The sequence below is a fragment of the Lutjanus erythropterus genome, chromosome 6 (genome assembly GCF_056507025.1).
Source record: "Lutjanus erythropterus isolate fLutEry1 chromosome 6, fLutEry1.hap2, whole genome shotgun sequence".
NCBI classification, from domain to species: Eukaryota; Metazoa; Chordata; class Actinopteri; order Lutjaniformes; family Lutjanidae; genus Lutjanus; species Lutjanus erythropterus.
The window spans coordinates 24,962,007-24,974,098 of NC_139322.1; the positions used below are offsets into that span (position 1 = coordinate 24,962,007).

Here is a 12,092-nt window from a genome sequence, read left to right on the forward strand (position 1 = left end):
AACGCAAAAATAACGTGACAATGTGATATGAGTTGCTTGCAGCAACAATTAGAGAGTTGTCAGCTTTACAGAGCTTTATAGTAAGTTTGAGCTCATTATTTCACTGTCCAGCCTACAACCTTCCTGGTTTGGTTCACTCTCTTTGTTCACCAAGCAGCATCTAGAAGCTAAAGGATCAAATACTTTCCTCAGGAGTTGGTTAAGACCAAATACAGAGCTACAAGTGATTAGGTTTGCCAAGAAGTGTAAATATGCAACTGTTTGCGAACAAGTTTGGTATATAAACTTAAATGGTGATATGCCATTGTTGTGTGTTGTTTTTTGGCCAAAGTGACAAAAAAAGTTATTGCAGACTTAAATCTATGGGATATCATTCAATTTACTATGAAAAAGTATGATGGCTCTTTTAAAGCAAAGTACTTACAGATAGAGGAGATAGAGAAAATGAAAGGTTATTTGCAAAACAGGTGACTCCATTTTTATTTGTTTTCCTAAACAATGTTTGTTGGTGCACTCAAAGGTACGTTAATATTAATCAAAGAAATCCAAAAATGTTTTTTTTTCATAAATAGTGTTGTGCAGAGAATATCAAACTAGTGTCAGTTTATTCATCTTGAGAACAGTATTTATCTGTTCTTGCAAATGAAATCCTAAAATAACTCTTAACAACTTTTTAACAATTTTTTTTAAGTGTCTTTTTGATCAAACCTGTTCCTGTAGTGCCCCCATTGATAAATCAGTGGCATTATGAAAAGCTTTAGCCAGTGGTGAGACGCACTATTTTTCCAAACTGCATCAAAATTTAATCAGATGAGTATTTGTGTTGTGACAATATTGAAAGAGTGCCTTGTAAACTTAACAGCAGGACACTTTCTTTTGTAGCTCAACTTTGCCATCTGCTGGAGAATAATATACACAATTTTAAAGAGGAGAGGATATCCTGTAAATACTTCTCAATAAGCATATTATGCATTATATGTGTGTATTATGCTAACAAATACCTAACTGAACTAATAGTGATATCATCATCATCATCATAGTGAAAATCAGGTGTAAATAACTTCATTCACTCAGCTGTGGAATTTCAGGTTCTTACATGAGCTTACGTTGCCCTCTAGTGTTAAAAAGGTTCACTTCCAGTTCTGAGTGCTTTATGGCATAAAAAGAGACACACAGCACACATCTCAAGAGATGCTGTTTACTGGAGTTAAACTGAACAACAAACAGCTCACAGGGCAAACCATAATCACAAAATACTGTACAGTCATCTATAAATAATCTATCATGAAAATAAAATGCCCTTCATACAGATGAAACTGATACTGGCACAGAATACAGTCCCCCAAATAAATTATATTTCTGTAACAGTATTTTGTTAAATTATCATTTTGACATTACAATAGATGTCATATCATCTTATTTTTTGAAATATGTTCAATTATTGTTAGAAATATTTAACACAGTTACTTTGGATAAAAGCAGACTCAAACTTACGGTAAAGTTAACCCATTTCTCACATCTAACATCTCAACCCTGTACACCTCCGACTGAACCTTGTTCTAATCTTCTTACAGTACATACTGAAACCTTATTTACAAATGTCTAAAGCCTTCTTTCTCATGAATATATGTCTCACCTTGTCTTCAGTGGTTTCATTTCTGAGAATACTTGCTCAGATATTTAAAATTACTAAATTAATTTATCAAAAAACAAAACCACTTCTACTAAATGAAATCATAGTGCAAATATGCAATGTGAACATGTAACAGCACATCAACCATTTAACAATTTTCTTGACAGACTGAGGTCCTGTACTGGCTCTTATCAGGTTTTCAGGGGAAAATGTCTCATTTTGAGTGTGACGTATTTAGATGTCAAGAATCAGACGGGGCGGTGATCTGCAATTTCCTTTCACTGTCTGCCACTTCCATCTTGACATATTTACGCAGGTATCCGATGGCTGACAGAGCGCTTACATTCGCCAGAAGAACTGTGTGAAAACACAAATGAAAAGTGAGTCATCAGGGTACTTACAAGTGCTTTAATGATTTTATCTCAATATTTAGACATTTTGTAAGTCATTACAATACGTCAAAATATAAATTAACTGATTTCAATATGAAATACTTAAATTTAACATGAATAGAAACATAGTGACTTAATAAGCAACTGCTTTGTAATTTCAGTTTTTATACAGCAACATTTGCAGGTTTTCTGTTAGATTAAAATACATTAATCCAATATATGTACACACATACCAGCCTTCCAGGCATCTCCAACTTGTGGGTTTGCAGTCTTCAGCACCCAGGAAGCAAATGCAATACAAACTAGACACATGTCTGACTGTTTGAGAGGCAGCAGGGAGGAATCCAATCCTTCAAAGAAAGTGACAGTGTGTTAGAGAAAACACCTTGAACCATAATCTCCAGCTCATCCAAAACTCTGCTGCTGATGTTGACTGAGAAACATGACCACATCTCACAAATCCTGGCCTCCTTACAGCACTTACCTGTTGCTTTCAGAATCGATTTCAATATATTATTAATTACTCACAAAACCCTGAGAGGCCTAGGCTCCAAGTTATTTAGCAGATCTTTAATGCCCTATGTCCCATCCTGCTCCCTGAAAGCCTCAGGTGTGTTTTTCCTGATTGATTTGTAGTCAAAGATGTGCAATGACCTGCCTGAGGAGAATGAGGCTATAACCTCTGTCTCATCTTTTAACTCACTTAAAAAAAAAAAACAACACTTTTTGAAATTGATTTTTGTTAATTTTGTTGTTTTACTCTCCTTGTGTTTAGTTTTTATGGATTTCAGTTTGTTTTATTCTTTTTGTGTTGAATGTGTTCCATTTTACTGTAAAGCGCTTTGTAACTGTGTTTACAAAAGTGCAATCTAAATAAAGTTTATTATTAATGACAATAATATAAGTGTGTCTCACGATATGACAATAGTAATCCATAGAGGAGTCCAGTAAGAAGTCAAGGGTATTATAACTGGCAAAAACACACCAACAGCTGAGCACGAGCCTCCAGTAGTATGCTGGGATTTCCTGTTGTGTCACAGTGTGACCCGGTCAAATCCTAGCACTTGCACAGATTACTGATATTCAAACAAACAAGGCTGCTTGAGGCTATTTAAAATCATGAATCCAGCAGTCTTAAAGACAATCTTCACAGCCAACTGCTGAACTTCAGATGCTACTACTTGTAAGTTATTATCTTAATTAAAGCCCACTGGCAGTTTAAGAAGAGGGATTTACATTCATATGAAGTTAAAGTATCTTCATTTCTCGTCACAGCCAAACATAAATTAGAGCGCTCTACAGGCAGCTTAGACAGGACGCTCATTGAGTGAAGTCAAGTTATCACGTACAACCATTCCTCTTGGCTTTCACTACTACATGCCAGTAGTCCCGTCAGTGTCTTCTGACAGCTGAGGTAAGAGAGTCCATCACGGTCATGACTGTAACAGCTGACTGAGTGGATGACATATTGTACATTACAACTGTCCACATGTGAGGAAAACACATAAAGAGTTATTAAAGGTTAATGAGAGGTTGAATGCATTATTATTAATACTAGAGATGCACTTCCACTTTTTTCAGTTCCAGTCCACTTCTGACACTTGAATTTAGATATCTTGATCGGTATGTGGATCAGTCAGTCTGATGTCAAATAAGTAAATTAATTCAAAAGTAAATCAGTATCATCACCAAAGGGGTTTTAAAGGTATACTTACATATAATTAAAGTGCCAGTCAGAGCTATCTGTATTAGCTTTGTTAGAGACTGCAGCCAGATGGGTTTCACAATAGTAGTAGTAATAGTAATCAAAAATATGAACTTCCTACATTACCAACAATGCAATTCAGCTGTACAAAGTTATATTCCGGTGTGTTATTCTAGTATCCTCCTCTCCTGACTCTCCCAGACTTTTTTTTATTTTCACAGTCACAAACATTAAGCTCTCCCTCTGGAGCCACAAAAGGCATTATGCCATATTAGAATCAGATTTCCACAATTTCAAAATGCACCTCTTGGCAACCCCCATTCCATACACCAATACAATACGACTGTCATGGTCTAAATGTTTCATAATTGTGGAATATCCAAACAAGCAGTTTCCAGATCAGGGGACAAAATTATTATTAAAACAGTTGAGTGGAGTAAATATAAGAGACCAAAAATTATGGAGTTTTCGACACATCCAAAAATGATGGGCCAAAGTACCCTCTGCATTTTTGCATCTGTTACATACAAGTAAGAGATCAGTTCAATCAGTTTAGTTTTAGAATAGTGTAGAAGGCCTCAGAGATTAAAATCCTGACACCTTTCTGATCTAATTCGTACCACACAAAAACAACTCACTTTAATTAGCATATTCCATTGCAGATCCTCATAATTGAAACATTTAGCTCTAAATGGAATCTGAAATTGTGTGTTGTATTTAGGGATGTTCCTGGCGACTAATTTCCCTGTCAGTTAAACGCAAGATCTAATTTAGACTAATCGACTAGTCTAACACTAAGAAAACACTCAGAAAGCAGTTAAAATTTAGCAGAATCTATTAATTTAAAATGTTAAACACTGTCCGAAAGAAATACTGTGTATTAAGAGCAATTTGAAGACGTTAATCACAGTCTACAATCGCCAAATCGTACTTTAAATGCCACTGAAATGCGCGCTACTTTGCGCTGTGCAAGGCTTACACATTAATGTACAAAACATGACAAAACTCAATAAATGCTTCACCTTTTCAGACCGAAGAGGGTCACAGTGTCTGCGGGTAGAGGACACAGTGCTAACCTTAGCTGGGTGCGGACATTTAATCGTTTAGTCGACTAATCGTGCGCATCCCTAGTTGTATTGTAGAAACACATTGAGGGATAGTGCCCCCCATGGCAGACATCTTTGCGTACTCCCCTCTTGAATGTTGTGCTTTTGGTTTTATTTATTTAATTTTCCGTACCTTCCATAGATGTCATGCACTTTGGACTTAAAACTGTATATTGTAATTGTAAAACATACACAGCATTCCTCAAATACTTAAATTATTTTCCTCTCTCTTTATCTCTCCTACCATCTTCATATTTATTTTTCTTACATTTTTCTTCATGTTTTATACCTTGTGTTACTTTGTTCAACAGCATTCAGAGTGGAAGGCAGAACAGGAATTTCTTTGTGCAGCAAATCTTGTTTTTAAATGTGCACATGAAAATAAACATTTTGACTTAACTTAGCCCTGCTTTGTGTTGGACATTAAAGATTTTCTGATTTGATCAGGATCTGAATTTGGTGTCAACAAACCGCTCAAAACTGTTGCTGAATGAATACTTTCTACTTAACTACAGTGAAGGATTCATACTTTTTTACCACTGTATGATACTCTACAATGACTGTACTGGCATGTGTTAAAACCTAATTCTGATTTATAATGATCCATCATTGTGCTATTGTGTGAAATTGGACTTACTTGGATTTGAAACAGCCGTCTGCAAGTCCTCGTATCTGAAAGGCTGCTGAGCTAGTTGTCTGGAGATCCTGTCCTCCAGGTGCATCAGAAGTGGATCAGAAAACATCACATCTTGATTTCCTAGAGCATTTATGGGATGAACTGTCCTTCGAGGGGATCTGCCACTTCTTTGCATCACAGGCACAAGAGAGTTTGAGAGGGTCTGTTTTTGGACTGTAGATCCAGTAAAACTAACATTCCTGAAGGAGAATGCATTTTTCCAAAAGAAATTCTGTTTGAGGTCACTATCTGAGAAGAAATTATCATACATGTCTGTACAAAGCTTAGATGAGCTCGATGTGCGGGTGAACCTGCTCACCACCCTCACAGGAGCGCAGTTATCTTCTTCATCAGACTCCACAGAAGAATCATCAGAAGACGAGGATGCAAAGAAGTGATCATAAGCCTCAGGGAACTGAAGATTTCTATGAGCTGAGCGGGAGTAGGAAAAGACAGGAACCAGCTTGTCTTTGGACTGATCAGCTGAGATAATAGGGTAGAAAAAGCTTTCTGTATCAAATTCTGAGAAGAAATGATCATAAGTTTCAGGAACAGAATTCCCATCAATGTAGCAGGTGGATATGTTATCTGGGGCTGCTTGGCTGGGAGTTGATTGCTTTCCGCCAAAGAGGTACTGAAATATATCTGTGAAAGAGATTTTGTAGCTGTCCGTTGCAGATGAAGCTAAAGAGTCCATGTCTTTGTCTTGCTTAGGCATGTGTCCATCAGTGAGATACTCTACTTTTTCTAATCCTCCTTCATTTAAGGTTTGTAAAGTTTGGCTTTTCCATGTGTAGCTGAAAGACTCCAGGGCAGGTAGATTGTGCACACTTACATTTTTACAAATCTTTCTGAGGCCCGTTTGAGCGCTTCCAGGTGGTTGAGAAATGTCACTAACAGATGTCAACATATTCTCAGTGTAAATATCAGCACCAAAACTCACCGGGGCAGGTTCACTGTCCCACATAAAACCTCTTGAAGAGACTGAACCCACACTTGACTCTACAGAGTTAAGGTCGCTGAGTGTGTCCTCGGCGATTTGTTCAGGCTTGGACTCATCCAGTTGAGTAAAAAATCCAGAATCTGTCATCGCAAACCCGTCAGTCTCCTCACTTTCCTGTAAGGGTGGGAGAGCACTTTGTGTTGTAGCTTTGTCCATCATCCGTAAACCCAGAATATCATTTATTGTCAGCTTCTCCATCTCACTCCAGAAGGAAGACATGGCAAACACTGACCGTTTTGAATCTGGTTCCTTTTCAGGTTCACATTCTGCTTCAGATGAAGGTGTGACAACATCTTCTGTTTTGGGCACTAAATCACATTTTGAGTCTTTTGTTTCACTTGACACTGACTGGCTTTTGGGTCCTTCTCCTTCCTCATGTTTTGCCAGTATCAGTGATGTTTTTTTTCCTTGACCTCTAGAGTCACTTTGACTGACAGATGAACAATAACTTCCTGACATATCCGTGATATTTTCATTTGAGAGTGACATGACAGATTCTGTGTCCAGAGTACAGCAGGATGATAGTGGTGTAATGTCTGAAGGAGTTGTTAGCAAGTCTTCAGACACTGACAATTTGGTTTCCCTCTGACTTTTGCCATTCATTTCTACAGAGAGGGGATTCCCATTGTGAAAAGGCGTTATTTGTGATTCTGCTACTTCAGGTCTTTCAGCTGTTGAGTTTTTTTCTAACAAAACATCCAGTGAGGATAATGAGTGAAGCACCAGAGGATGCTCTGTTAGCTGTATTGTAAGATGTTTGTCTAAACTGGTGGAACCTTTAGACAGATGGCATTTATCAGGCAGCGAAGTGCTGGTATCTAATATTGGTTGAGTGGAAATCGCTAAGAATTCACTGGCTCTAGTTTTCAATTGCTCGGGTTTCATGTTGTGAGCGTCAGAACCACTCATACCATTCGCAGCAGACAGTAGAAAGTGAGTCTTTTCCAGTGTAGAGCTATATTGGTCTTTGTAGTGACAGTCAATTTCCAGCTGTTGTTGGGGCTCAGCCTCTCTTTGACACAGTGTGTGGTTGTCTCTGCCAGAATGTCCAGCCTCTTCAGCCAGGACTGACTTAGCAGTGGATAGTTTGACACTTTGGCTGACTTCCACTGCAAGATCACTTGACTTGGCGCTTGGAAAAATACTGTGAGTTAGTGATTTAACCTCTACCGTGCTTGATTGTTCTTTTTGACAACAAATTGTAGAGTGACTCATTTTATCAGACTGCTGGAGACTCCCTGCATAAGCATCACCATTTACACCATCAGTACCTGAACCAGGACATTTATTTAGTCCAGGTGATTCTTCTACCTGTAATTTGCTGCATGGCAGTAAATTTGGTGTCACATTACCACTGTTGTTTGATGCTGACCTTACACTGTCATCAGTTTGACTCAAGGGGGTTACTGATGTATTGTTAGTTGCATTATTTTCAGTCGAGCGCGTTTCTTTACTTTCCTGTCTGACTATGCTCTCTGGTAAATTTTGGTATTGATTGTAACTTCGAGGACCGTAGTGAGAAAGATCCTTAGTCGATAACTTCACTGGGAGATTACTGGCGGTGGTTGACATCACATATTTTTGTGGATCATTTAAATATAATAAATTAGTATCCTCGGGCACACACAGAACCGTCCCTCCTCTCCATGTGTACTGCTCTTCCTCTGAGTCACTCAGCCTGACTAAACCCTGCCTCTCATATCCATACACACTCTCAGCTGGCTCAGCACTGAGTCGTCTCTTCTTCCTCCTCTTCCTTTTGATAGAGGAAGATGGAGATGATTCTTGGCTCGCTGTTTTGCTTGAGCTTGTTGTGTCTGACTGTGAAACATTCAGGTCCTCTTTCCACTTAACATTTGTCACCATTTCCAGATTACTCCATGGATCCTGCTTAAAATCCAGAGGTGTGTACATTTCCACTTTTATCACTTTGTCAGTGTGAGGTATTGTTTCAACCCCGTCCGGTGAGTCATGAGACTGACTCTGCTGTGTTGCCTCATTTACTTTGGTTTCTGTGCAGGCTTCCTTTACGATGAACAACTTTGTTTCAGGGTGAGCTGATTTGTTAGTCTTGAGCACTGAGTTACAGGCTGCAGGTTCAGGGGAAATGTTGGACCCAGGCTCGTCTTTTTTTATTGTTTTCATTATGTTGCTGATGGTGTCGACAGGCTTTGTGGTCTCTTTGCCAACTGCTGTTTCACCCCTGGCAGGCAGGGAGTTTGACTTGGGGATGTTTCTTGGCCAAGTATTGCTTCTGGCTTGTTGCCCATCACTACAGCTCTCCTCCTCCTCCTCCTGTGCTGCCTCTCTGTTTTTTCCAGCTCCCACTTGGCTTGGCTCAGCAAGCTTCTCAGCCTCTGTAACATTTTTCAGCCTTTCAAAGAATATATTGACACACTGCAGGTGTATATCCTCCTCGCTGCCCGAGAGGACGCTCTCCATTCCACCGACGCCGTGTTTACTGAGGTAATGCTCCACAGGAGAGCCCTCACAGTCTGGGGGGCCGTCGATGGGGCGGTCGGCCTCTGAAAAGCCTGCTGTTAGCTCGACTTTCTGAGCCCTCTTAGCAAGAATGGATGCCGTGTCGTCAAGGTCACTCATCCCAGAGTCATCCAAACTTGCTAATGAAGGAGGAAGCAGGTTACACTGCTCGCACTCTGCAAAGAAGTACTCCCAGTCACGGTCAGAGATCTCCACGCTGTATTCAAAGTCTTCCATTTTAACTTTGAGGGCTCAATACAACCTGCAAAATCAATAAAAGAGCCATATTTCAGAAGTAATCACCAGTTGCATTTTTTCAATTTCTTTACCAAAATTTTGTAATGATAAAACTAAACATTTTCAAAATTAAATTTGCAAGCATGAATACTCTAAGCTGCCATAAGATAACTAAATCAGACTAATCCAGCCATTAACGCAATTAAAAAACACAAGCATGTGGATTTTAATTGCATATAATTTTGGCGCACAATTAAAAATATAAATATAAACTGCAACAAAATTTCTAGCAATATCATATAATATGATCTAATATAATATGGTGTAATGTAATCTAAAACTACAGAGTAAGCTAAACTTCCTGTCGGTTAAATAAAATTAAAATATTAATTTCTGCTGTATTTCTGTCTGTATGCATATATGCTTTATTTTATTGTATTTTATTCACAGGGCTATTTGACCATGTATAAGAAACATAAACCTCAATACTTGAAAGTCTGATGCATTACAAGATAAGATAGAACTACAGAGATATGGCACATACATCACACACAAATAGGCATTATAAAATACTGTTTACTATGTTCATAGTCACAGGACACATATAGTATTTACAGAACAAGTGTGTAAGTATTTGATTTCCATTGTACATCCACACAGGGTTCCTACCTGTCCTGCTTCAGCTGTGGTCCTGGTCTACAGGAGGTGAAGGGTGAGTCTGGAGTCTGGAGTCTCAGCAGCACCATGTTGAACGTCCTTTGGTGGGCGTTCTTTTGCACGAGCACGCAGCACAGCACAGCATGCACCACGATTTGATAAATATAGAGCGGTGCTTCTGATCACGTAATACACGCAATGTTCTTAGCTATCTCCAACAGAGGCATAAGGTTTCAGAACTTTAAATAGACTCACCACTAGCAAACTGCTTAACTGGTCACACAGTATTTTTGCTATTTTAATACTGGTTTGCTACAAATTGCTGGAATCTGTAACAAAAATAATCTAGGTGATATTAATGTTTGTTTTAGGCCTTTTTTATTCATTCTGTATTAGGATATTTAGCCAAATAAGCGAAAAGAGCTCAAAACCCTGCGGTACCCACAGCAGCCTTTGCTTGTTCCAACATTACTTGGGACCTCAGCAAATACAGGGATCATGCGAAGTGTGTGTCGGTCAGCTGATACCTCTTGGGTGTGATGTCATGGAGTGACAGTGGATCTGAATCTTTCCAGAGACGCTGCAGGGGAGCCAGGGCTATCAGGGGATGACACCGGGGCTGCATCATGTGAGACAAGTCTAAACCTAAATGACAGAAATACAAACAAATCATGTTTACTTAAATTTTCATAATGCATTTGTGTTGTAACTAATGGCTTTATTAACAGCTGAAGCCCCACTCCTTTTTATTGTTCGTTCACTTGGATATTTGAGCTTCACTGCGCAGCATAATGTATGTCCAGAATTTGTTCCCCAAACTCACTTAAAAGTTACAATATGTTTAAGAGTTTTAGTTTAGGTATAAGCTGATTTTGTGATTTCACAGCTCATTTGGAAGCCAACTGTAGAGAAGTGTGATGTGGAGGCCTAAAGCTAATTGTTCACATACACTGAGAATAGACTTCTCAGTTAAGTAGGAAATGTATTGTCTGGCAGTTAAACTTAAAATAAATAAAAATGCATATTTATAAATCTGAGATTGTTCAATGATAGAAAAGGAATAGGTTTAAACTTTAATAATTCATTATGAAGGGTTTCAGGATCAATAAGAACAGCTGCTTTTGGCTGCCAGGTTGTGAAGAATCCATTTTACTGTATCATCCAACTCCTTGAAGCTCAAACCATCAGATCAGACAGTAAATGTTTAGAAGTTGTTAATTAATAGATTTTGGCCTGGATCCCCTGCAGCTTTTTTCCACAAGATAGGTGGCCCCATTGAGACGTCTTCCTGATGAATTAAAGAGATGTGTGTGATGTGTTTTTTTTTTTATTAAAATACTCATCCAAAAGGTCAAGTATGAACTTCTATGATTAATGGTTCCCTGTTTCTGTGCAGGTTTTGACTTCTTGTCTTGCTATATTTATGATCTTTTCCTCCTCTCTTATGACTGCTTTGCTGTTGTTAACTGATTTTAAGTGGCTCTGTCTTCTTGATACGTACACTTACTTTGTTATTGCAATTCAACTTTCAATTTTAACAAATGAGCACGCTGCCGAGCATTGGAAGATACTTAAACTCTTTGGTAGGTACAAATATCGAGCAGATGTCAGGCTAAACTCAGGGCTAATGTTCTTCCTTGAATAAGAAATCTACCATTAGGGGAGGATAGCTTATCTGAGGAGGACTTGAGCCTTTGTTTACAGCTATCAGTAAGACTTAGTAAAGACAATGTGATTACGGGAGCATCCTTGCTGTTAAAATGTCACTGACACTAAAAGATACCAAGATAAGCTATCAGTCTTGATCTCATTATCGACTGTTAAACTGTACTTAACAGATGCCTAATGTGCCTTAATTGCATGTGAATGAATTGATTAATCATGATTGGGTTCCACTGGTGATTTGCAATGGGAAAAAAACTCACATGATGGAATTTACTGTTTGCTGATGGTGCTGGTTTGTGAATGAACAAGATAGAAAAGTGGTGAATTTGAAAGATTCTTCACAGTAAAGGTCTCAATTTAATTTTAGCAAGTTAAGCTATCAGAACTTGAAAGAATTCCTGCATTTGTAAAGACACATAACAACCACATCCAGGTTTTCCTCCACAGTGTCACTCTACATTCAGAATTTGCATCTCACACTTTCACAGGCTGTAACTACAGCTTTTATTTGCCTAATTTTCATTACTATAGATATTT

General features: G+C 38.5%; 1 protein-coding gene across 1 annotated transcript; it reads right to left on the reverse strand.

Annotated features, from left to right (window-relative positions):
* Nucleotides 1–1,685: 1,685 nt before the first annotated feature.
* Nucleotides 1,686–10,003, reverse strand: perm1a (PPARGC1 and ESRR induced regulator, muscle 1a). The gene is made up of 4 exons (XM_084721336.1): nucleotides 9,903–10,003; nucleotides 5,474–9,258; nucleotides 2,259–2,375; nucleotides 1,686–1,990 (listed from the first exon to the last, which is right to left on the reverse strand). The coding sequence occupies exons 2-4, from the start codon at nucleotides 9,231–9,233 to the stop codon at nucleotides 1,875–1,877; spliced, it is 3,993 nt and encodes a 1,330-aa protein (XP_084577462.1). The 5' UTR covers nucleotides 9,234–9,258; nucleotides 9,903–10,003; the 3' UTR covers nucleotides 1,686–1,874.
* Between the last annotated feature and the right edge of the window lie 2,089 nt (nucleotides 10,004–12,092).

What these genes read in the sequence shown, in the direction of transcription:
- perm1a (XM_084721336.1), bottom strand. Translation starts at nt 9,233, where the DNA reads ATGGAAGACTTTGAATACAGCGTGGAGATCTCTGACCGTGACTGGGAG. An exon ending in GACGGCTGTTTCAAATCCAA is followed by an intron (nt 2,376 to 5,473) that starts GTAAGTCCAATT and finishes CTTTCTTTGAAG; the next exon opens with GATTGGATTCCTCCCTGCTG. An exon ending in TGGAGATGCCTGGAAGGCTG is followed by an intron (nt 1,991 to 2,258) that starts GTATGTGTGTAC and finishes GTTTTCACACAG; the next exon opens with TTCTTCTGGCGAATGTAAGC.